We start from the raw sequence: 26,260 nt of genomic DNA, 5'->3' as shown, positions 1-26,260 counted from the left end.
AGATTTGTTCCAGTAGCTGACTTTTCGCTGTTCGCCCTGGTTCCCTGGCGAAAACAATGGGGGCTTTGTTTAACCGGGTGACGCCCCAGCCGGCATGAAATTTTGTCATGTTGTACCATCATTTTTTATTTTGGTTTAACCAATAAGAATACAATTTGGTCGGCTAAATCCCAAATTGCCAGCCCATCCTCGTTCGTTCAGTATCAAAGTAGATACCCAACAGGGTGCACCATGAGAAGGTGAGGATTGGACATTAGGTCAGAAGCCCTGGTCGGTTCTCCGCATTCCTTTAAAGGCTATGTGGAGGTCTCCTCTCAGTTATACAGCTTTGACCCTTAAGCATCCACTTTCTGTTTCATCTGTTAATACAAGAGCAGCAGTTGTCCTGCACCCATTTGATGTGTGCAACTGCAAACACATCAAACCTGCTCCTCTCTTCCTCTTTTATTCCATTCACCTCTGTCCTCTGGAAAAACCTTCCTTATGAAGTATACAACTACAACCCTGCAGATCTTCAAAAAAAAAAAAAATCAAACTTCTATCTCAGTCTTCATAAGGACCCTCACATGGCACTGATCTGCTTATAGGTCTTTAGAGGCAGGTAGACCAAAGGATTTTTAGTAGGCCACAATGCTACGCATGGTTGAAAGCTTTGGAAATGTCAAGAGCGACAGCACAAGTTTCTCCAGATCTTTCCATGGTATGTGTCCAGTAGTGGGTGATGTAAGGTGTGAGGTCTGTAGATCTTTAATGGCAGAATCCATATTGGTGGTTGCTGATTGATAACTACTCCATTATTTTGGAGAGTACTGAGGTGATGGCAATTGGTCAGTAGTTTGATGGTAGACTTCTATCACCCTTTTTTGGAATAGGATAGATAATATTGCTTCCATGCATTAGAATAAGTACCAGATATGTATAATAGATTGCAGAGATGATGATGTTAGTTCCGAAGCACAATGTTTGACAACCATTGGAGAGAGTCCATCAGGACCAGAAAACGTTTTTAGTATGGAAGTTATTTATTAGTTTTCTGATTTCTTTTTGTCAAAAAAATTGTGGGAGACATATGTTGCTTGGATTCTTGTATGGCAGGAGGTGATTTCCCTTGGTCATTTATGCAGGGATTTGAGGAAAAGTGATGCCAGGAGGTCAGCGCTTTATCTGTGAATGAAGTAACAGTAATAACCTCATATCCAAATTATCCATTTGGATATGAGGCAAGTTTTTTGCTGTTGGCCTTTATAAAATCAGATTTGGATCTGCTCATGACTGATTTGCATATGTTGTGTGCTTTGGTATAGACAGAGCATGAAGCTGAAGTTTTTGATGCAAGCCACATGTGGTAAGCTAATTTTTTTCTTTGACTGCTTGATACACTTTTGGTTTCCAGGGCTTGGAAAGTGGATGAGAATTATGGGTTGAATGTGGGATGAAGGTCTTTATGCCAGTGAGAATAGTTTCTGTGACTCATTTGCAGCAGGTGTTAGGGTCAGATGAGCAAAAACAATAGTCAGACGAAGGAAAGGAGGAGTATTATTTCTGCTCATCTGACCCTAACACCTGCTGCAAATGAGCAGAAACAATAGTAAGACCAAAGAAAGGAGGAGTAGAAATTCTGGAGATCATCCAAGTTGGCTCTTTTATAGTGCCAGAGGATGCAAGGTTGGGAGTGATTGCAGGAGGAGCGTTCCAAGAAAGAAGACTTGTACAAGATTCTGGTGTGAGTTGCTGAGAGGAGAGGTGACCTCTGCAGTGTATCTGAAAGGAGAATTAAAAAGAGATCCAGAGTGGCAAAGAATTCTGCTTCTTACCCAGCTTGGTCAATGGTGTTGGAATATGGGATCCGGTTGGAATTTTGGGCATTGAGGTCACTAAGGAAGATGACCTCACTATTCAGATAGCTGAATTGCAGATGGTCAAGCTCATGGAATGGAATGTGAAGAGGTCTGAATGGTTATCAGTGTTTGGAGACTGGTAAATGCAACAAATGAATGTTACTAAGTGGGGCAAGGAAACCTTTAGCCATCAAAAGCAGGGGATTCTAAATTAGTGATTCAAAGGCTATGTCAGATTTCACAAAGGCACAGGTGGCAAAAAGAAGTATGTAGTTTGGGCATTGGAGGTGGACAGTAGCAGCTGGAAGACTGCAAGTGGTGGAAAACATCATTTGTTGTGAAAGTGAGTTTTTAACTGAAGAGATTCTAGCTTCGTTTCTATGTTGTGTTTGGTTGTAATGCGACTCTTTTAAATGGAATTGGTTTATTTCATTTTTGTAATGGTGTTACTGTCATTATTTGTAGGAGTCTTCATAAGTTTAGTCATGATTAACCACCTCACCGGCCATTATGGATCAAATACGCATCCTCATACACTTCGTATTAATGATATATTTCAATGTAATATCATGGTATTACAATTTTAATATGCACTTCGCATCCATGATAAACTTGACGTCTATAGACGTCTTGCCCGGTAGCATGGTTAAATGGAAGGATATAGTGGAGACATGCATTGGGAGAAGATACTCTTGGATGTGACTTCCAATACATGGAAAGATGGAGAAAAGTACTGGAAGAGAGAGGTATGAGACTGAGCAGAAGTAAGAGAGAGTATATGTGTTGCGCAGTGGGCGGTGGCGGCCAGGAGACAGATTTGGAGCTGGAAGGAAATGTCATCAGGAAGGTGAGAGACTTTAGATACGTAGGTTCAACAGTGGAAGAAGATGGAAGAGCTGAGAAGGAAGTTGGATGCAGGATACAAGCGGGTTGGAGGAACTGGAGGGAGATGGCTGGAGTGTTATGCGATAAGAGGGTGCCGATCAATCTGAAAGGCAAAATTTATAGGACAGTAGTGAGGCCAGCTATGACATATGCTATAGAAACTGTGGCCCTGAGGAAAAATAACATCAGCAGGATGGAAGTAGCAGAGATGAGAATGCTTAGGTGGATGTGCAGTGTGACCAGAAAGGATCATCTGAGAAATGACTATGTCAGGGGAACAGTGAAAGTTACGAACTTAAGAGCAAAAATACAGTAGGCAAGGTTGAGATGGTTTGGTCATGTGATGAGGAGGGAGGACGAATATATGGGAAGAAGGGTCATGCAGATGGATGTGCAAGGAAGGCGGAAGCGTGGGCGGCCAAAGAAGAGATGGAGGGAGCTGGTAGAAGAGGACTTGAAGATGAAGAACTTGGATGTGGTGACAACCCAAGACAGGAAGGTGTGGAGGAGACTCATTACAAACAGTGACCCCACTTAAGTGGGAGAAGCTGCAGAAGAAGAAGAAGAGAAACTAGTCTCTGTGCTGTGATGTGGCCTTGACAGTGTTCCCTACATGCCACTACTTGGACTCCCTCACCAGGCACAACCTGGCAAAGCATGTGGCAGCAGGATGCTCTAGTTGATGGAAAGCCTCCTGACTCATTACTGACAGGTTCACACCTATGCACTAACTGGCTGCTGGCTTGTGGCACCACTGTAACTGATGCACCCTTGAAATGGAGAAGGTTATGGGTCTCTATCTGTTTGTCATGGCCTTGAAGGGGTATCACTCACATTGCACAGAAAAGAGAGGGGAGCAAAACAGAAAACCAAAATCCCTGCTCTGGATTTGCATGGCAAATGCCACTTCAGACCTCTGATAGTCGGGAGGTGGTATTTCACTGGGTGAAGAACATCTACCACCTTGTCTATTTGGCATTTCCTCCAGCTAGGAAGGTATCCCTTTGTAGTAAGAACACTTGTAAGTTGACAGAGAGACTGTGTATTGCCCATCCCTGCCCATTAGTGGCAACACATATGAAGAACAACAACAATTTCCTGAGGGAAATAACTTCAGTTCTATTCAGCTAATTGTCTTCTTCCCTTCATTTTTTAATACCAATTTTTGCTTAAAATAATGTCGTAGGTACTTGAGGCTGTACACATGTATCATTTATGTGTGGCTCACATATTATCATTATTGGACTTCATTTTGTTGCTCATGTTTATTTAATTTAAACTTTATACTGATGATGCCCTTGATACTTGGGAAAAAATTCTATAAATAAAACATCTCTCGTGTAAGTCTTCTGTTATTATCATATTAGAGAGTATGTGCTACTGTTGTTAGTTCTGAAGCACAGTGTTTGAGAACAGTTGGAGAGAGACAGAGAGAGAGATATTATCAGAAGAGAAAATTTTTAGTGTGTAAGTTATTTCTTCTAATATCTCTGCAAAAAAATAATCATAGGAGGTTTTTTTAGTATTCTATTTCTGATATGGAGGTGATTTGCCTTGATGCAGGAGTTGGAGAAGAAGAGTGATGCCAGAAGGTCGGTTTTTTCTGTAGCTGTTGTTAACAATGGTAACATCTGGATGAGAGAGAGAGAGAAGCACAGGTAAACTGAATTCTCATCCAGTGTGGCAGTTGCAAGAGCTCTCCATTTGGATAGGAGGAAGATTTCTGCTGTTGGCCCTTACAAAGTTATATTTGGATTTGCTAATGATTGTTTTATATTTATTGCATGCTTTGGTATAAGTTGAATATGAAGCTAGGGTCCCTGTTGCAAGTGCTTTGGTACATCTTTTGTTAAGCTATATTTTAGGAAGTGGACAGGAATTTTGGATGGAGTGGGAAATGAAGGCTTTCATGATGGCGAGAATAACTTTTGTGACTCATTCAGAGTAGATGTTTAGAATAGAAGAGTAGAAGCAAATATCGAACTATGAATATGAAGAGTAGAAGTTTAGGAGATTATCCTATTTGGTACTTTTGTAGTGCTAAATGATATGAGGTTGGAAGTAGCTAGAAGAAGGCATTCTATAAGAGAGCTTGCACAGGATTGTGATCTGAGTTACTGAAAAAGGAGAGGTGACCTTTATGGGTATATCTGGAAGAAGAACTGGTTAAGAAAATATCAAGAATATTGGGAGAATGGAGAGAGTTATCATGTATTAAGATTGGTAGATGTAAGATTTGCATTAGTTTATTCCTTACAGCAAATACTTCTGAATCTTGGTCAATGGTGGTGGTGAACAGGGGATGCCAGTTAGAGTTGTGGACATTAGGAAGATGATTTGACTTCATTCACTCTATTGATAGCTGGATTGCAGAAATTCAACTTTCAGGCATAAGAAGATGAAGCAGTCAGAGTGGTTTTTGAATTTAAAAAGTGATAAATACAGCAGATAAATGTTACTGAATGGGACAAGGAAAATATAAGTCAGAGGAGGTAAAAATACGTATATATGTATGTATTTGTAGAAACTTAAATTCATCATATATATATATATATATATATATATATATATAATGATTCTGTTATTTCCCCTAATATGAAATGCCATTCTTAGAGTTCTTTATATATATATATATATATGTACACACACACACTGGCCTGGTTGGCCATGGCCATATCCGCTTTCCAACCAATGGGCTGCCAGTTCGAATCCTGCCATGGGCATGGATGCTTGCGATTGTCTTTAGGTGGGAGATGAATTTCATCACCAATGTGAGACCACTGCCATGCTTATTGGAGACCTGAAGTAGCTTGAAAAATTTCCATGTTTGGTCTCCAGACCAGAGTTTCCAGACTGTAAAAATAAGATTTTAAAAAATACAGCAGAAAAAAATATATATATATAAATCAATAAAAATAGAGAGAAAAATCCTTAATCCATCCATTGTACAAATGTACCATAGGTTTACAAATAAGTCTTTCATGGATGGAAGCCACATAAAAAAAAAAAATGTCAGAGGAGGTTAAAAATTCCGATGTATTGAGATAAAAATGTATTATGATAACATATTAACTGTAAGGCTAGTCTACCATTAACATATTATCTGATTAATGTTGATCATGTTGGTAGAGTAGTGAATGTTTCCACTTTTCAACTATCAGGTCATGGAGTTTGAATTCCACTGTGACACAGATGTCAGTGAATGCCTTTAGAGCAGGGTTTCTGGATTATGTAATTAGTGCACCTATGATACTAAAATGCACTATAGGTTCTCAATGTTCCATGGGTGGGATGTACATAAAAACAATCACATTTGCTTGTTACATCATTAAAATTTATATTACTATTTAGATTTGTTTTTTAGTATTGTGATTCTTAACTTATATGGTGTTGGATTTAAATACTAATTTAAATATATTATGTGTTAGTAAGATTACATTTAAAATCTTAGTTTATTAGTATCTAAATGCTAAATATTACCAACATGGGTGTAAGTGATGGTTAAAATTTGTTTAGACAACTTAATTTAAATTTAGCTTAAATATGTTTAATTTAAATGGTGTCAATGATTAAACGTTAGAGAGAGGTGCTGCAAGTAATGTGCATTGTTTGTACTGCAGTAAAAATGTCTATAACAACTTCAGTCACATGATTTTTTAGTAATATTTACTAAAAAATCATGTGATTGAAGTTGCTATAGACATCAATTTTCATCCTGTTTTGACACAGACTAATGCCCCCACCTTTCATTGGAATATATCCTGCAATTCAGAAGGGTATCAGTCATCTACTTTTATTTTTTTGCCTAAAAATTACATGATTTCGTTTTTGAGGACAAAGTATTTCTCGTAACATGTAATGTCATTCTTAAAGTTCTTTAACGAGACACTACTTCTTTAAATGAACTCTAAAATGTAATTATATTTTTAAATTTCTAAATTTACTTAGTTATTTTAAAGGGACATATATTTTTTAACTATTTTTTTACAGGTTTTGGGGATTTATCTTTTGATTTCTATGCATATCTCTATGGCTTGACAAGTGTAATTGCTCAAGGACTCTACTTGATTTTAGTCCAGAAGAAAGCAGAAAATAACCTATCTGCTTTACACATTCTCCAGCTTAACTGCTTTAATAATTTACCACTGTTTTTGACAATTTGTGTATTATCAGGTGAAATTAAAAAAGTAGCTACTTCTATTTTTTTTCAAAGTACGTATGGATTTTTTGATTCATAGTATTACTTACATTCATAATAATTATAGTAATACATAATATTTGTATATCATTGAAATGATCCTTTGAAATGGTGCCTATTATTTTGACCCAGCCTGTGTAGCTCAGTGGATGTGGCGTTTGCCTACCACGGCGCTTGGCCGCACGAAGGAAGACTTGGTTTCGAGTCTAGTCGGCGACTAGAGGAAATTTTTCTAAGCCTTTTTTCGACCGGTTCCCGAGTTAGTCGATCTCTGGCACGGGCAAGCAGGTTTTTCCTCCCGGAAACTCGGGGTTTTTCGTCCTGTAAACTCAAGAAAATCGACCGTAGAACCCACATTATTTCAGACATTAAATATATTGTGTTAGGGTTAGGGACCACGAGATGGCGGCACATTTGAGCCGTCTCTGTTCACTGCGTACTGCTTAATTAGTGATAGCCTTGGGCCATCTATCTCTGATTGGTACCAGTGGAGATTGAACTGCCCACTCAGTCTCCAAAAAGTTAGATAGGGCTAAATGGCCTCGCCTACTCCCCATATACGGGAATAAAAAGGCGTTAGCTGATTTTTAAAATTTTTTTTTTATTTTGACCCCCCCCCCCCCCATATTTTGCAGAGTGTTTGCTTTCATTATTGGCATACAGATAATAGCTACAAACTATAAATTGTTTCTCTTACTTAGTGTTGTCTTGTACAGTAATAACCAAGATAAATTACATTTATCTTAGTTACTAATAGTTGCAGTTAATTTTTTTTAAAGATCTCTTTGATTGCTGTTTATTTTACAGATTATTATTATGTAAGCTCTTCTATGGAGTGAAGGACTCATCAAGGGAGAGTTTCTTCCATTCCCCAGTGCCTAAATAACTGTTGTATCTTCTTTTAAAACATTAACAGAAGATGCACTCACAACACCCTTTCTTAGTTTCTTTGTATAATGGCATTTTCTTGTTCTCCTTCTGCTCATTAGGAATTGTACTCATGTTGCAACTCAAGTTGAATAATCAGGTTAGAGGACTGCTAATTCTTTAGCAGTCTGAGAATTTTCTGATATCCCAATCCAATCCTACTGCTGTGTTTGATCACTACAAGGTATCATTTAACAACTTAGCTATTTCTAAGAGATCTAATACTTTCCTGTCTTCTGTGTTCACTTAGTTATTCTTCCATTGCCAGTTTTCCTTTATATATATATATATATATATATATATATATGTCCCTCTCCCACAAATGGCTGTAAACTGATAGTAAAGTATACCATGAAAGAGCTAAGGATTTTTTTTTTTTTTGCATTTTTATTAATTTTTGTAATTTTTTTCTTTTGTAATTTTTATTTATTTTTTACCTGGTCTTGGAAACCCTGCTCTACAGACCAAACATGAAATTTTTTGAAGTCACTTCAGGCCTCCAATAAGCAAGACGTTATCTCACACTGGGCAATGTAATTCATCTACCAGTTACATTCACATGCCCATGCAGGATTTTCTGCAGACTGTTGGTTGGAGAGTAGCTATGCAAACCACTCAGCCAATGAGGATGGCAAACTGCTAACAGCTTTTCATGGTCTGGATTTACCTTCCTTGCCATAGTTAGCATTTCCCTGATCTGTTTTTATTCTGCTCCCAAGCCTAGTTATCACCTTTCTCCCTATATTGGATCCACAGCGTTTATTTTTTATGAAGCTCTTGCTTCAGAAGTTTTATTCAGTCATTTAATAACCATAGAATTTATTCTCCTAATTCTAAGAATGCAGTCAGCTACAGCTTCCTTTCGACATCCTTTGACACTTCCTGTATTCTGCTGTGATTCCTCCAGGACCATGCAGTTGTTTTCATGTTAAGGCACTACTTTCATCTGACTTCTCAGTCTGTTATACTCACTCCTTCATCATATATCTTTTTATTCAAGATTCTTATATGATTTGTCCTCTCTCAAATTAAAATGCAATTGTCATTTTCTAGTTGGAAGCAAACAAGCTACCTTATTTATTACTATGTGATTCTATGCGAGTCCCATGTGCTACTTAAAATATATTTTGAAGCCCCAATAGCTATGTAAGTTAATTTCCCCCTTGTCTTGCATACTTTTATCTTTCTTTAGGATATATCTCCATTGTTGAAATTACCCATAATGATAGTTCTTGTATCCATAAGGTTTATCTTTCTGTGTGTGCAGTTCAGTCCTCTTCAGAAGAGTCGAGTCTGCAGCAGCATCTCCCAATGTGTGTTTTTTTCTGTTAACCTCTATCTCTCACTCAAATCTATTGCCAGTATTATTTATGCTGCCACCACCACCATCACCACCATTATTGAGGATCTCTGCTCTCATTGGATTTAATCCTTTTGCAGTCATTAGCAGTGTTCTTCCTCTTTCATGAATATACTGTACCCATCACATTTTATTCCTGTAAGGATGCCCTCCTCTGGTAGCCAGAGGAGGGCATCCTTAGATCTCAATAATGCATGCCAATAAGTTTTGGTCCCATATCATTTACCAATGCTAAACATTCATTCATTACTTGTATTCATGAGGCTTCTGGCTATTATTAGTGAACATGCATGATCCATCCACCAGGCTGATACATATTAGGTGACTCATAAAACCTGATTGTTTTTAAGAGTCACCCCATTGCTACAGTCATCACTTTTCTTGTCTGACAAAACTGTCACAACATTTTTGAGATAATTCCTTCATACTATCATTCTCTCTTTCTCACCTTAGTGCACATGTTCAAGTTCTCATACAGCTGCCCTCATACCAGCTGGCCTGGTTGGCCAAGTGGTTAGCTTACCCACTCTCCAATCAACAGGTCATAGATTCGAATCTCACTGAGGGCATGGATGTTTATGATTGTCGTTAGGTGGGAGATGAATTTCATTGTCCAGTGTGTGAGACCACTCTCCTGCTTATTGGAGCTCTGAAGTGGCTTAAAAAATTTCCATGTTTAGTAACTAGAGTAGTGTTTCCAGACTATCTAAATAAATAAAAATTTGCAAAAAAATATATGAAATTGATAAAAATGGAAAAAGGAAAAATCCTTAGCCCACCATGGTACAAATGTACTACAAGTTTACTAATAACCTTTTTGTGGGTGGGAACCACATAAATGGATTCTGTGTTAGGTTTATTTATTTAAGTGTAAACTGTTGCAAGTGCAAATCCTTTCTGCCATCATAAACACTCCATACATTCTAACATACTGTGTACCCCATTTATCTTGTACAGGCTGCTTATTGAATCATTAGCAATTACAGTTGTCTCTCAGCTCACTCACATCATAACTTGGCAACAGGTTCACATTTCTTCTCTTTTATTCTTCTTTTTTTTTTTTTTTTTTTTTTTAATTTCATTCAACAAGTTTTTCATCTCTTCCTCTCATATCACACTTATCTCCTTTCAAATCCTTTTTTCCAATTAACAGTCATATCTTTCACTTGTCCTATTTGCCTCAACTATATCAACGAATCTTCATTTCTAGAAAATATGCTTTCATTATTTGCTCATCCTAATCACACTCCTAATCATAGAATCACTGTATATCACTATATCTTTTTTGTCCTTTTGAAGTTAAACAAAGGGCTAATTGTATCAGTCATATCACTTTGAGTTAACTAATGCTAACAATTATAAAAAATATATAAACATACACTCCAGCTACATTCAAATTTAATTAAAACACCCAAATAAATATAAATATGCTATTATTAAAACACTTAAGGAATAGAACAACGTAGTTAAGAATATAAATTAAATTAAACTTTAATAAATATTTTCCGATATTTTGGCAATGTCACATTGCCATTTTCTAAAGGAACTTACAAAAAAGTTACGTGCACGTAGGCACTACAACACAGAAACTGGGAATGAAGAGATGAAGCTATTGTTCTCCTAAAAGTCCTGACGGTGCCCTCTAGCGGGCTAAGTAGGTGTTCTTGGCCGTTGGGCTGAAGGTCTGCAGATGTAGGCCTCCCAAATTTGGGGCAGTCGCATACACCCAAATTTGTTGAGGTTTGGAGAATTTCTTAGGGCTGAGGCTGATTCCATAAAGAGTCTTTCAAATTTGTATTTGCTACGGTGTATCACTGTAGCTTTCTTCCACTGTATTCTGTGGCGTGTATCCAGAGCATGGTCCGCAAGCCCAGAATGACTGTATTTGTGAAAACGGATGTAGTCTTTGTGTTCCGAAATTCTGATATTCTCTGTCCTGCCTGTTTGGCCAAAGTAAGACAGTTTACAACTGCAAGGGACCTGGTAAACACTAGGTAGGTCAGACCTACCTGGTGTTTACCAGGTCCCTTGCAGTTGTTTACCAGGTAGGTCTGACCTACCTGGTGTTTACCAGGTCCCTTGCAGTTGTAAACTGTCTTACTTTGGCCAAACAGGCAGGACAGCGAATATCAGAATTTCGGAACACAAGGACTACATCCATTTTCACAAATACAGTCATTCTGGGCTTGCGGACCATGTTCTGGATACACGCCACAGAATACGGTGGAAGAAAGCTACAGTGATACACCGTAGCAAATACAAATTTGAAAGACTCTTTATGGAATCAGCCTCAGCCCCAAGAAATTCTCCAAACCTCAACAAATTTGGGTGTATGCGACTGCCCCAAATTTGGGAGGCCTACATCTGCAGACCTTCAGCCCAACGGCCAAGAACACCTACTTAGCCCGCTAGAGGGCACCATTAGGACTGTTAGGAGAACAATAGCTTCATCTCTTCATTCCCAGTTTCTGTGTTGTAGTGCCTACGTGCACATAACTTTTTTGTAAGTTCCTTTAGAAAATGGCAATGTGACATTGCCGAAATATCGGAAAATATTTATTAAAGTTTAATTTAATTTATATTCTTAACTACGTTGTTCTATTCCTTAAGTGTTTTAATAATGCATAACCAACGTATAAGCCTGTCTACGAGAATAAATATGCTAATTCTATATGCTATGTTATTATTAAGATTTATACAACTAAACATAATTGTTAATATTAACAACAGAAAAAAAAAAACCTTGATAACAACAAATTCTTGATTTATCACTAAGTACTCTCAAATTTCAGTATAAAATTAGTAATTTTTAATTGTACTATCAAAAATATATATAGTAGGCTACATGTTGCATTAGGGCTGTTCCAATAATAAGATATAAAGGAACCTAATAGAATTTATTAGATCAGGAAAAGTAAGTAGTCATACCCCGACTTACGTGAATCTGGAGTTGCGCGGTTTCTTATATGTACGTATTCCTGGCCCGCTTCACGCCTCACCACTAGTCATATCTTTCCGACGCCGACCGCATTCGTGAACAAGCACTGACATGTTTCGCATAGTGTCCGTTCATACACGATTTTTATAATCTACAAATCTTGCGATTGTTTAATGTTATGTTCTTAATAAAAATTTTATCACATAAAAAATAATAATGTCATCCAAAAGAAGCAAGTCCGATTTTTCTACAGCTAGCAAGAAAAGAAAAACATTGACTTTGGAAACAAAACTCAACATTTGAAGGCAGAATGAAAATTTGTGAGCTAGCAAAGAAGTTTGATCTACAGGAATCCACAGTAAGAACAATCATAAAAGAAAGGTTTACAGATTTTGGAGGACATAGATTCTAACGAGGAATGAATTGTAGAAAGGAAAGGAATAAAAAAATCATTAGCTTGCTATGAAGAAATTTTGCGTGACAAGAAAAAGACATTATAATATAAGACAAATCTATTAGATTTTATGAAACCATCGACATCGAAATAACTTTCTTTTTTTTTATGTACAAAAAACTACAATTATGATTATATTTCTTAAAAAATATAGGTGTTTTTGTAAACCTTTGGTCCCAATTGTATGTTTGTATATATAAATTACATGCAAAATTATACCCCGAGTTATGCGAATTCGACTTACGCGCTTTGTGTTGGTCCCACCTACCACGTAACTTCGGGTTTTACTGTATATTTCTTCTTTGTTATAAGGATATCATCAGGGAAAGAAGAGAAAATCAGATGGCAACATTCAAAATAGACATGGGTCATGTAACATGCATTTACATACTCATTTCTTAATCACAAGATGAGTAAGCAGGAGAATGCACTACACAGTGATTAATGTTGTTGTTTTTTTAATTCAAAATTATCAATAAATATCATTCCTTAACTAGACTGCAATTGCGCTTAAAAAGAGTTTCCATACTCTGTCTTAAAGGAATATCAGAACGAATAGCATGGGTTCTTAATAAGTATAATCTATGCACCACCTTCAAACCATTCTGGAAACTCTTTTCTACCATCAACCAAAGATAAATTACTCTTTCTTACCTGGTTGTTATCAAGTGTTCTGTTCATGTTGACTTTGTTATTTTGGACAGACAGGCTGTTTCACCAAGATTTCATCTGTAAAAAAACTCAATCTAAACATCAGCAGAATTCGAGATAGATGCCATCAACATAAGAAGTGGAACTGGCAGAAGAATTTGAGACATGGTCATGTTGATATTACCTTTATCATCTCCGATTCCTCTTACAGTTCTTTTTCTTCCATTTCTAAGCTTTGCAATAGTATCCAGAATATTTTGCCACCATATTTAGTACTTTTATCTAAGTCTTTCAATGACTTTTGTTTTGTTGGTTTACACATTATTTCACTTTCTTACATTTTTCTCCATACTCTCTCAGAGCACATGCTGACTAACTTGTGTTAGTCAGCATGGGCTCTGACTCCGTGGTGGAGTTCTGGTTTTTCTATCCTTGCAGATGACCTCACCACATTCTTCTCTGGATGAATCAATGTTTTCTTCAGGATCTGCCACTAAATCTCCATTGTTTGCTTCTTATTTTCAAACTCTCTTATTTTCTTCAATAGTACTTGTGTATTTGAGTCTACAATTCACATCTAAAAAGAATCTACTTTGATTCTTTTTCTTTTCACTGTGATCAGTTTTTCCCTGTTCAAAACTAAAAAAAGTGGTCATTTCCTATTTCAAACTTCTGTATGCACTTCTCCATCCTTCTAATTTTTGCTGGCTCATGTGCATATGAAAAACATTTCATGCACAAGTTTCCAGTCTCAGACTCAGTATGTGTGGTGGTAGCCTGTGCTCACAATAGCAAAGTCACAAGCCACAAACCCATAATTTGACAGTGAAATTGCCATTTCAGCACATTTGTCCAGCCATTCTTATTTTAAGAAATTTATAGTAGTTCTTTTCTGTTTTAACTTGAATGCTGATATTTTGAGAGGTTTAATGCACTAAAACTGCTAATGTTTCTCTTTTTTTTCATCTGGCTATAACCTGAAAAATTGTAAATACCTAAACAGTAGACAACCTAAACAAATATTCCTCTGCAACTTGCTGACTTCAGCATCAATTCACTCAGGCTAAAAGTAACTAATTAGAGTATTAAGTTGGAATGGGTTAGAGTAATATTGGAGGAGTGGAGACACTGGAGAAATTCCTAAATAAAATAAGTGATGAAATGTAATTTATCATCTGATTTTTATAGTACATTTAAAAATTGACTTAAATCAACAATAACAGTCACGAATGAGAATTTATTTCTTCTCTCCATCTGAATTTGTGCACATCTTTTTATTGGAACATGGTATTAGTAATCACTAGTACATGTCCTGAACAGAAATCCATCAGGTACACTTACCATTATTATTAGCTTTGCTCTTTTCTCCAAATATTCTCAATACGTTCTGTCCAGTAATCAATTCCTACTCTGTTTATATCTCTAACAAGGAAAACTTTCCTTATTCTTTGTGTCATTGGCTTTCTTTTAACACCTTCTTTTTTAGTAGAAGCTTCTGTGGGATTCCAGATACTAATAAGTCTCAATCTCTAATTCCCAATTCTTGTATTTGCCCACATTAGTCTGCTTGATATTGATTGTCATTCAAAAGATTATCCTCATATTTAGTGTTGAATACCACAGCTACTCCTTATTTCCTCTGGTCATCTCATTTGAGTCTTCATTGTTTCAGTAATACTATCACGGTATTTATCTAATTTTTCTGCTAGTTCCATTTCTTTTCTACTGATGCTTCGTATGGTGATTGTTCCAGTCTTGAACTCTGCTGACATTGGGTTAGAATTTTTTCTGGTAGCTAAATTTTCGCAGTTCACCCTGATTTCCCAAAAGAAGCAGTATGAGTTTTTTATATTATTCATTTCTTCATTTATTCATTCAATAAATGAGATCGTAGCCTTACACCCAGTGATGATATTCATCTCCTACGTAAAGACAATCCATGCTTATGGTGAGAATTTGAACCTTCAGCCTCTTTGTCAGAAGATTGGGTGTGTTAACCACCCACTTATATTTTATGTTTGTGATAATAAATTATCACTTCACGACTGGACTACTTGTATATAGAGGCTATTGACTTCACATCTTTTACCTTAGTATCCCATAATGAAATGCACATATCCTTACAGACATGTATAATAATAATACTATGCATCATGGAAGGGCCACTACTCAGTCCTGTATCGACCTTTATTTCAGGTCTCATCAGTGGGAGTCAGATCCAGAAGTGATACCAAGGTTGAAATAATGCAGAAGTCATATTTCCATATACAAGTAGTCAAAAGGTGTCACTCCTTATTAATAAAATACTCTAGATCAGAGATAGGTATCGAAAATTTTTTCACTTGGATAAAGTACTTTATCCAAGAATATTCATTTCTTGGATAAAGTACAATATTGAATAATAAATATTAATTTGGATAAAGGATTAAACAAACTGAGAGGAGACCTCCACATCGCCTGTAAAGGAATTCGGAGAACCGACTAGGGCTTCTGACCTAATATCCAATCCTCACCTTCTCGTGGTGCACCCTGTTGGGTATCTACCTGGATATTGAACAAATGAGGATGGGCTGGCAATTTGGGATTTAGCTGACCAAATTGTAATTCTTATTGGCTTAAACCAAATTATAAAATGATGGTACAACATGGCAAAATTTAATGCCGGCAGGGGCGTCACCCGGTTAAGCAAGGCCCCCCATTGTTTTCACCAGGGAACCAGGGTGAACAGCGAAAAGTCAGATACTGGAACAAATCTGAAAAAACACCCCAAATCGACATCACCGGAGTTAAAGATCAGTACTATCAACATAAGAAGCCTGAATGGCAAAGAAATGAAGCTATCTGAGGAATTAGATAAGTACCAGATCAACATATTAGGGGTGACTGAAACAAAACAGACAAAAATTGGTGAGATCTTTCTGAACAATAAATACAAAATGTTATATTAAGGCAATGACAATCAAGGAAAAGAAGGAGTAGCCATTGTATTCAACACTAAATATGAGGCTAATCTTCTTGAATGGCAGGCAGTCTCAAAGTGATGTGGGCAAATATCAGAATGGGGAACTGGACAATGAGACTTACTTGTGCTAATGGTCCCACAGAAGGTTCTACTAAGGTAGAAGTGGAGGAATTTTTTAATGCTTTAGAGAAAGCATCTGACATAATGAAAAAGGAAAAGTTGGTCCTTGTTGGAGGATCTAAATAGCAGAGTAGGAAATGATTGTCAGACGTACAAAAATATATTGGGAAAATTTGGAGAAAAGAGCAAAGCTAATAATAATGGCAAATATTTATTGGATTTCTGCTCAGGACATGGACTGTTTATTACTAACACCATGTTCCAACATAAAAATGTGCACAAATTCACATGGAGAGATGAGGCAAGAAATAAGAAAAGTCTCATTGACTATGTTATTGTTGATAGCGATGTTTTCTCTCTTGTGCAGGACACCAGAGTGTACAGAGAATTTGAAATTGGAAGCGATCACTATTTAGTCTTGAGCAGGATAAAATTGAATTTCATATTGAAAAGAATAACATGTAAGAAAGTTTTAAAGCGAATAAAAGTTGAACATCTCTCAGATGCGAACTGTAGACTAAAATACACAAAGATTATTGAAGAAAAAATGAAAGAGTTTGAGAACAGGAACCAAACTCTAGAGATTCAGTGGCAAGCCTTGAAGAAAACCCTGATTGATTCAGCCAGAGAGGCATGTGGTGAGGTTGTCTGCAAGGATAGAAAAATCAGAACTCTGTGGTGGACACGGGAAGTTAAAGAGACAGTGAAAGAAAAGAAGAAAGCATATCAAAAGTTCCTGGCAAATAAGTCAGCTTGAGTTAGAGAATACAGAGACAAATGTAAGAAAGCAAAACACTGTGTAAAACTAGCTTAACAAAAGTCATGGGAGGACTTTGGCAAGAACATAGAAAATAAATATCAAGAAGATGGCAAAATATTTTGGAGGTTATTGAAGAAGCTTAGAAATAGAGGAAAGAGTACTGTAAAAGAGTCAGAAATGATCAAGGTGACATGAAAACGGGAGAAAAAGATATCCTTGAAGTATGGAGTAATTACTTCGAGAAATTGCTAAATGAAACAAGCAGTGATAGCACAGTGGTAAAAAACACTCAACAGGCATACAGACAGGAATACATATCCATACTTGAAGTAGAAAAAGCCATCAAAGGCTTAGAATGTGGAAAGGCAGTAGGAGTAGATGATATTCGACCAGAAATGCTGAAGTATGGTGATATAAAAGTCTTACAGTGGCTGCATTGCATAGTTCAGAAGGCCTGGACAGAGGGATGAATTCCCGATGATTGGAGTAGAGCTCTCATAGTACCCATATATAAAAAGTGAAATAAAACTGAATGTGAAAATTACAGAGTTATTTCTATACTGAGTGTTCCTGGTAAGATATATGCAAGTATACTTGAGAAACGGTTGAGAAGAATTGTAGAACAAAAGCTTGGTGAAGAACACGCTGGATTCCGGCCAAATAGAGGCTGTCAGGATCAGATCTTCACTTTACGACAAATAGTCGAGAAATCATGGGAGTATAAGAAAGATCTCTATTTGAGTTTCGTAGATCTGGAAAAGGCATATGACAAGGTGCCAAGAGAGAAGCTATTCAATAAGCTACAGTTATATGGTGTCAATGGAGCATTATATCAATACTTAGTTTTTATTTGAGTTGTAAGCCAACAGTTAGAATTGAAAGAAGTACAGGAAGATGGTTTAATGTTAAATCTGGTGTGAGACAAGGATGTACATTATCCCCTCTGTTATTCATTATCTATATAGATCACATTATGAAGGAAAGTGGTATTAAACATGATATCAAAATTGGAGATGTTAATGCCAGCTCTTTGCTTTATGTGGACGATGTTATACTTTTATTATTATTATTATTATTGTTCCAGGAAACTCCAAGGAGTCGTCAGACTCATCGAGGGAGGCCCTAACATCATGTCTGGAACAACTATTCAGCATTCACACAGTATCTATCATATCTTGCCTTGAACTCATTCACGGTCGTAGCACCCACAACAGACTCTGGAAGCTTATTCCACTCATTCACCACTCTCCAAGTAAAAAAACCTAGCTCTAACACCCTTGTCAACCACGCTCTTGCCCAGCTTCCATGCATGGCCCCTAGTCCTCCTACCATCAGTCATATTTTCAAAAATATCTTAGATCAATCTTATAAAAACCCTTCAGTAATTTGAATGTCTCAATCATATCACCCCTCCTTCACCTATTGTCCAATTTCTGCAACCCACAAATCCTCAACCTATTCTCATAAGGTTCATTCCACAGACCTGCTATCATCTTGGTCACTCGTCTCTGGACCCTCTCCACTTCCTCCCCATCATGAAGAAACCCTGGTGCCCATAACTGGGCATAGAAGTCCAGATGGGGTCTTATCAAGGCTCGATACAGAGGAACAACAACTTGTTTGTCTCTGCATGTTAAAGTATTTTTCATAAGCCAAGTGATTTGGTGAGCTGTTTTGGTCACTTTTGCAATGTGCCCCCTAAACTTCAACTCCCTATCCACCAGCACTCCCAAATCCCTGGCCTCATCAATCTCCTGGAGTATGGTTCCACCAATGCAATATACTGCTGCTGTTCTTTTCACCCCAAAGTGCATAACCTTACACTTTGCCACATTAAAATGACATCCATTTTTCCTAGCCCAGTCCACCAAACTATCCAAATCATCCTGTAAAATTTTGACATCCTGTGCACTCACAATTGCTCTACCCAACTTTGCATCATCAGCAAACAAGTGAACACTTCCTCTCAAATCCTTTCCAATATCATTGATGAATAAATTGAAAAGTAGTGGTTCAAGAACAGAGCCCTACGGCACTCCACTAGTCACAAGCCGTCTTTTTGACTCCACTCCTGAATAAACCACTCTCTGGTATCTCTCCTTCAACCACCCTCCTATCCATCTTACCAACCCTATATCTATCCCCATCTGCTCCAGTTTACTGATTAGGGTTCCATGTGGTATCCTGTCAAAGGCCTTGGCAAGGTCCAGTAGTATCACTGTAAACTCATTACCTCTATCCAGTTCAGCCGTCACAGTGTTATAAAACATGAGCAAGTTACTGAGGCATGATCTACCCTTCACAAAACCATGTTGTCCCCCATACAATATCCCATTTTCATCTATCCAATCCTGTATTCTTTTCTTGACTAATTTCTCTAAGACCTTGACAATGATTCCTGATATGCTAATCAGTCGATAATTTACAACAGCAGTCTTGGAACCACCTTTATGCAGTGGAACTATTTTTCCCTCTTTCCACCCGCTCGGGACTAACCCAGATCCGAGACTCAAATTAAACAAAATGGTCAAGGGTACTGACAATTCTTTAGCTGCTTCTCGTACTACACGAGCTGGTATACCATCCAATCCCACAGATGTGTTGACATTAAGGTTATGCAATAGACTACTCGCCTCCACTTCATTCACCACAATTCCCATATAATCTACTGGTTTATTCGTTTCTGCAATGTCACCACCTGGATGATATATTCTTGCAAAGTGCTCACTCAGTAACTCAGCTATCTCAACTGATTCAGTTACCTCCCTACCATCGGCATTCTTTAAAATCATTCTGCCATGTACATTTTTCCTTTTACTTGTTACATATCTAAAAAACTGTTTAGGATTCTCTTTAGCCTGCATGGCCAATGTTCTTTCGTAATCCTTTTTTGCTTTTCTTACCACACTAGTCACCCTTCTGGCCTGCGCTTTATACCGTTCATGTGCCTGCCGGTCATCTTTCTCCTTAAATTCCCTCCATAGTTGTTTCTTTTTTTGCAGCTCAAGCGTAATGGTGTTATTCATCCATTTAACCCCTACTTGATTTATTATTCGGACTCTAGCCATTGCTTCATGCAAGCACTTCTTAACTACCTCCTATGCACTATCAAATTTTAGTCCTTGCAGTTGTACATGCCATGGCACTGAGCCAATGAAACTCCTAAGCTTGTCATACTTTCCAGCCCGATAATTCCACATGTACCCTGTCTTAATTGAAAATTCTACACCTTTAGCCACCTCCCAAGTCAAGACCCTATGATCACTCTCACCGATTGGTGGCAATGTGGTCATATTTGTTACAGATGTAACAAATATGACCAAATCCTCAGATGTAATTACTAGGTCAAGCACTCTCTGACCCCTAGTATTTTCCATTACGTGCTGTTTCATTACATACTACTTATCAATAAATCCACTACGAGTCTGCAAGATTCCTTGACTAAATTGAATAACTGTTGTAATAGATATGGTATGAAGATCAGTATTAAAAAGACAAAGATAATGACAATAGGCAAAATCATTGAAAATGTCAATTGCATTGTGAACAGAGAACCTGTGGAACGAGTAAAACATTTCACCTACTTAGGCATGATTTTTAGTGAAAATGGTAAATTAAATATGGAAATAGACAACAGAATCAATAAAGCTGGTATAGTAGGAAGTCAATTGAATAAATTCATATGGAATAAGAGAGAAATTAGTCAGAACACTAAATTAGCTGCATTCAAACCAGTTTTAACTTATGGATCTGAGAGCTGGGTTAGAAGTAAAACACTTGACCAAAGACTAGAGCCCGCAGATATGAGAGTCTTGAAAAAGATTAGAGGCGTGAACAGATGGCATCAATGGCAATATCATATTAAAATCGAGGATATTCGGAAAGAATTTGACATTGTCAGCATCCAGGAATGCATTAGCAGAGGTGGTATGGTCACTTAAACGGAATGGGCAAGGAAAGATTAGCAAAACAAGTGTTCTCTGCCAGGTTGGCAGCAGAACGACCCAGAGGAAGAACAAAATATAGGTGGATTGATGCGGTACAAAGTGCCTACGATAGAAATATAAGATCCGATAATGTTGGAGTCTTGACAAGTAACAGACTGATTTGGAGGAAAATTGTAGATAGGAAGTTAGTATTGATGTAATTTTTTCATGTAGTGCTATCATATCCTGTACAGACCTTGAGGGTATATGGCAGGAATATGATGATGATATAATTTCTTGGCATCTTTAATTTATAGTATAACAAAGTGAAAAAACTTTCAACAAGAAGTTTGTTAGTATCAATAAAACAAAAACAGTCAAGAAGCAAGACAGAGGAAGTAATATTAATTTTAAACAATGAAGTAGTAGAATAAATAAATAGTTTTAACTACTTAGTTTAAATGATACTGCACATATTTTAGATGTGCAGTATCATTGTGCAGAATGGACAATGATGACTACATTGCTAAAAATATCGAAAAGTAATAAAATTATTATTATTATTGTGACACTTCCAGGGAGTCCAAAGACTCATTGAGGGAGAGTGTGCCAACAGCATCGAATAATTGATCCTCTTCCAACTACTAACCACGCTCAAACTTGCTTAACTTTTTGCATGAGCCATTAGAAGCAGAGGTTCTACCAATCGACCAACCTTTGCTGGCAAAGAAAAAAAATTAAGCAACCACTTGAAACTAAAGCTCTATGATTTAATTAATTGGGAAATAAATTTAGATAAAGGAGCTGTAGTGGTGTGTTTGTATGAAATTATGGGGTGTAGAGGATATATTTTCCAAAAATAATAGGAAGATGACTTGCATGAGGGGTGAATTTTTTGACAGTGTATTTATCTAATTTTTCCTGTTCTTTGAGTTGTAGTTTTTCAATATGTTGCATGATATTGGGAGTAGGATCTGTAATTATTTTATGTGTTGGTATTGTTGACGATGTCTTGCATTTTATTATGGTAATTGGTTTTGTCAGTTATAACAGTAATATCACATTTATCTGCTTTATTTATAATATCAGGTTTACTTATTAAATGTTTTATGGCTAGCAAAAGGCGAGAGGATAGATGTTTCTGAATAATTTTGCTATTTATGATATTGTTTGTCTTTTTAAAATCGTATCTTTGTTGGGGTTATTTTCAAGTTTAGTTTGTGCTTCTATTACATATTTTCTAGGAAGCATTTAGGATAGATAGTAAAATTTAAACCTCAATTTCATCTCGAGAAAGTGTACAGCTGGATATATTTATGACTGAACTATAAGCACTGTATTTGTTCATTTTGGGCATGGTGAAAGTTAGGGGAGGAAAGTAGGATGTGTGTGTTGGTGTTGATAAATTTCTTAGATTATTCTTTTTTTATTCTGGCTTTGTTTCACTGGGTAACTCCATTACCTAATAAGCTTTGCTATTTTTTTTTTTTTATTATTATTTGATATCAGGAGTGACATTAACCCTTGTTTCAGAAAATCCTTTTATTAATAAAGTTCTATGATTTAATTATTATTCTCGCTATCCTTTATGAAACTGAGATATCGACAATTCAAATGAACAAATCTAATATAAATTTGACAGATCACATATAATTATGGATTATTATCAAATGACAGGTTATTGTACTGAAGAAGTTAGAAGAAAGTCAGAAAGAAAGCAATGACCAATTTCTCAGTTGGACCCTGAGAAAGAGTGAAAGAAGGAAGATTGTTTTGATTTGCAGTCCATTACCATGGACTGCAAAGCAAAACAATAAATCAGTGATAGACAGAATAAAGCCAGATTGCTCCCTCAAAGCTATGATCATCAAGCAAAATTGTCATACTTCGGACATATTATGCGAGAAAATGACAGTCTGTAGAAGATGATGATGCTTGCTAAAGTTGATGGAAGCAGGAGAAGAGGAAGACCGAGAATTTGATGGGTGGATAGCGTTAAAGAAGTAACTGGAGTGCGCTTGGAAATTTTGAAAGACATGGTCAGGGACAGATCTAAATGGAGAGTGTATGTTCGTGGGATCACCAGGAGTTGAAAACGACTCGATGGAACATAGCACACACATACACACACATCAAATGACAACAATTGGAATGGCACAGTTGCCATGCATCATGTGCTGAATAGACAGATTAAAAGTCACACTCCAACGAAAGACCATAATTAACATGGTTACAGATTACTAACAAACACAAAATCTGTAAGTCAGAAGAGAATAAGAGATCTTGCATAAGACAAGAGGAAATTATTAATCACCATCCATGAGAGGCTTAACCTAGCCCAGGACAGAAGAGATAAAAATTAAAATTTTTGATAAATTAACAAAATACTTATTGCAGCATACTGTTCATGCACTTATGTATATTAAAAATTCTTTACATTTTAAATTTTAACAAATTTAATTAGTTAAGGAGTTGTTCTGTATATATACTATCTTTACAAAATAGATTGACATCCATCTGAAAACAGCTCTTCCTTTCTTGACATAACTGCACATTTCAAAACTGTTATGTACTTATGTTGTTTCTTTTGGCATAGTAAGCACTATATCTACTTCATGTTTATTATTATTATTTTTATTTTTAATGTTGCATTGATTCAAGCAAAGAGCTTGAAATTCTTCCATAACCCACAGTTAACATAAGATATGGAGATGATGTTTTGGTTTCACAACTTAACTAGAGCATCTCTCTCTCTCTTTCTCTTGTCAATCCTACCCATAAGAAGTGAAAACCTGTAACACAATTAGTGATCTGGGTGGGATAATGCATTTCTGATGTTCTGTTTCTGTATTATGCTGTATAGGTAAGTTCACATACTGTTTATTTGGTGGAAGAGAAAAGAATGCCAGTTCTCCTATACTGGCATCATTCCTCCATTTTCTTTAAGAAATCTGTAATAACACAAGTAACTACTGGTCACCATCCATATGCTGCTCAGTTTCAAACTTATTGAACCAATTTCTCATTCTCTTCTTTCATTCTCTATACTCTTTTCTTTTTTTTATTCTCTGTTCTTTGTTAGATAATCCTGCTTTAGACACCAGATGGAATTTTTTCAAGCCACTTCCGGTCTCCAGGAATCAGACAGTGATATTTTTCTATTCTAATAACAGTTGATTAAAAATTAAAAAAAAAACTCAACACTGATGGTAGCTTTATTTCTAATATGATCAGCAAATTTTTCTACCACCACACATAGACAGAAAAAGATTGTGCCAAATCCTGCTATACTACATCTTATTTATGTGGCACATAAAAATAAAAACATAATAGCTAATTGTGATCACTTTCAAGCTCATCATCATCATTATCAAAATCCTGACATGTACCCTCAAGGGGTGTACAGGATATGATCGTACTACATGAAAAATTACATCATTACTAACTTCCTATCTACAATTTTCCTCCAAATCAGTCTATTACTTGTCAAGACGCCAACATTATCAGATCTTATATATCTATCGTCTAAGGCACTTTGTACCGTATCATTCCACCTATATCTTGGTCTTCCTCTGGGTCGTTTTCTTGCCAACCTGGCAGAGAACACTTGATTTGCTAACCTTTCCTCGCCCATTCTGTTTAAGTGACCATACTACCTCAGATTAGCTCTGCTAACGCATTCCTGGATGCTGACAATGTCAAGTTCTGATGACCCAGCTCTCAGATGCACTAAGTTAAAATTGGTTTGAACACTGTCTTGTATACAGCTAATTTAGTGTTCCGACTAATTTCTCTCTTATTCCATATGAATTTATTTAATTGACTTCCTACCATACCAGCTTGGTTGATTCTGTTGTCTATATCCATATTTAATTTACCACCTTCAGCAAAAATCATGCTACATAGCTGAAATGTTTTACTTGTTCCACAGGTTCCCCGTTCACAACACAGTTGACATTTTCAACAATTCTACCTATTTTCATTGTCTTTGTCTTTTTAATGCTGATCTTCATACCATATCTATTACAACAGTTATTCAATTTAGTCAGGGAATCTTGCAAATTTGTAGCGGATTTATTGATAAGTATAACATCGTCTGCATAAAGCAGAGAGTTGATATTAACATCTCTAATTCTGATATCATGTTTAATACCACTTTCCTTCATAATGTGATCCATATAGATAATGAATAACAGAGGGGATAATGTACATCCTTGTCTCACACCAGATTTAACATTAAATCACCTTCCTGTACTTACTTCAATTCTATCTGCTGACTCAGAACTCAAATAAAGACTAAGTATTGCTTGATATAATGCCCCATTCACACCATATAACTGTAGTGTATTGAATAGCTTCTCTCTTGGCACCTTGTCATATGCCTTTTCCAGATCGACAAAACTTAAATACAGATCTTTGTTATATTCCCATGATTTCTCACTGTTTGTCTTAAAGTGAAGATCTGATCTTGACAGCCTCTATTTGGCCTGAATCCAGCTTGTTCTTCATCTAACTTTTCTTCCACAATTCTCAACCATTTCTCAAGTATCCTGCCTGGAACACTCATTAGGGATATACGTCTGTAATTCTCACATTCAGTTTTATTTCCCTTCTTATATATGGGTACTATTAGAGCTCTACTCCAATTATTGAGAATTTGTCCCTCTGTCCAGGCCTTCTGAACTCTTGCAGTGCAGCCACTGCAAGACTTTTATACCACCATACTTCAGCATTTCTTTTCGAATATGATCTACTCCTGCTGCCTTTCCACATTTCAAGCCTTTGATGGTTTTTTCTAATTCAAGTATGGATATGTATTCCTGATTGTATGCCTGTTGAGTGTTTTTTACCACTGTGCTATCACTGCTTGTTTCATTTAGCAATTTCTTGAAGTAATTACTTCATACTTCAAGGATATCTTTTTTTCCTGTTTTCATGTCATCTTGATCATTTCTGACTTCTTTTACAGCACTCCTTCCTCCATTTCTAAGATTCTTCAACAACCTCCAGAATATCTTACCACCTTATTGATATTTATTTTCTGTGTTCTTGCCAAAGTTCTCCCATGACTTTTGTTTAGCTCATTTTACACAGTGTTTAGCTTTCTTACATTTGTCTCTGTATTCTCCAAGAGCACAAGCTGACTTATTTGCCAGGAACTTTTGATATGCTTTCTTCTTTTCTTTTACTCTCTCTTTAACTTCCTGTGTGCACCATGGAGTTCTGATTTTTCTATCCTTG

The 26,260-nt window shown here is 36.6% G+C and overlaps 1 protein-coding gene across 3 annotated transcripts in view; it reads left to right on the top strand.

Annotated features, from left to right (window-relative positions):
• LOC150096339 (uncharacterized) overlaps positions 1 to 26,260 on the top strand; it is a 110,396-nt gene that overhangs the window by 75,335 nt on the left and 8,801 nt on the right. For all 3 annotated transcript variants that reach the window (XM_090409401.1, XM_090409403.1, XM_090409402.1), the window contains exon 5: positions 6,714 to 6,935. In XM_090409401.1, the coding sequence (XP_090265527.1) occupies positions 6,714 to 6,935 (222 nt within the window). The remainder of the gene's footprint in view (positions 1 to 6,713; positions 6,936 to 26,260) is intronic.

The sequence above is a fragment of the Typopeltis vanoorti genome, chromosome 19 (assembly GCF_054136105.1).
Source record: "Typopeltis vanoorti isolate ZY-2024b chromosome 19, IOZ_Tvanoo_1.0, whole genome shotgun sequence".
NCBI classification, from domain to species: Eukaryota; Metazoa; Arthropoda; class Arachnida; order Uropygi; family Thelyphonidae; genus Typopeltis; species Typopeltis vanoorti.
The sequence above is the reverse complement of the archived record's forward strand: the minus strand, read 5'-3'. Positions and strand labels throughout refer to the sequence as shown.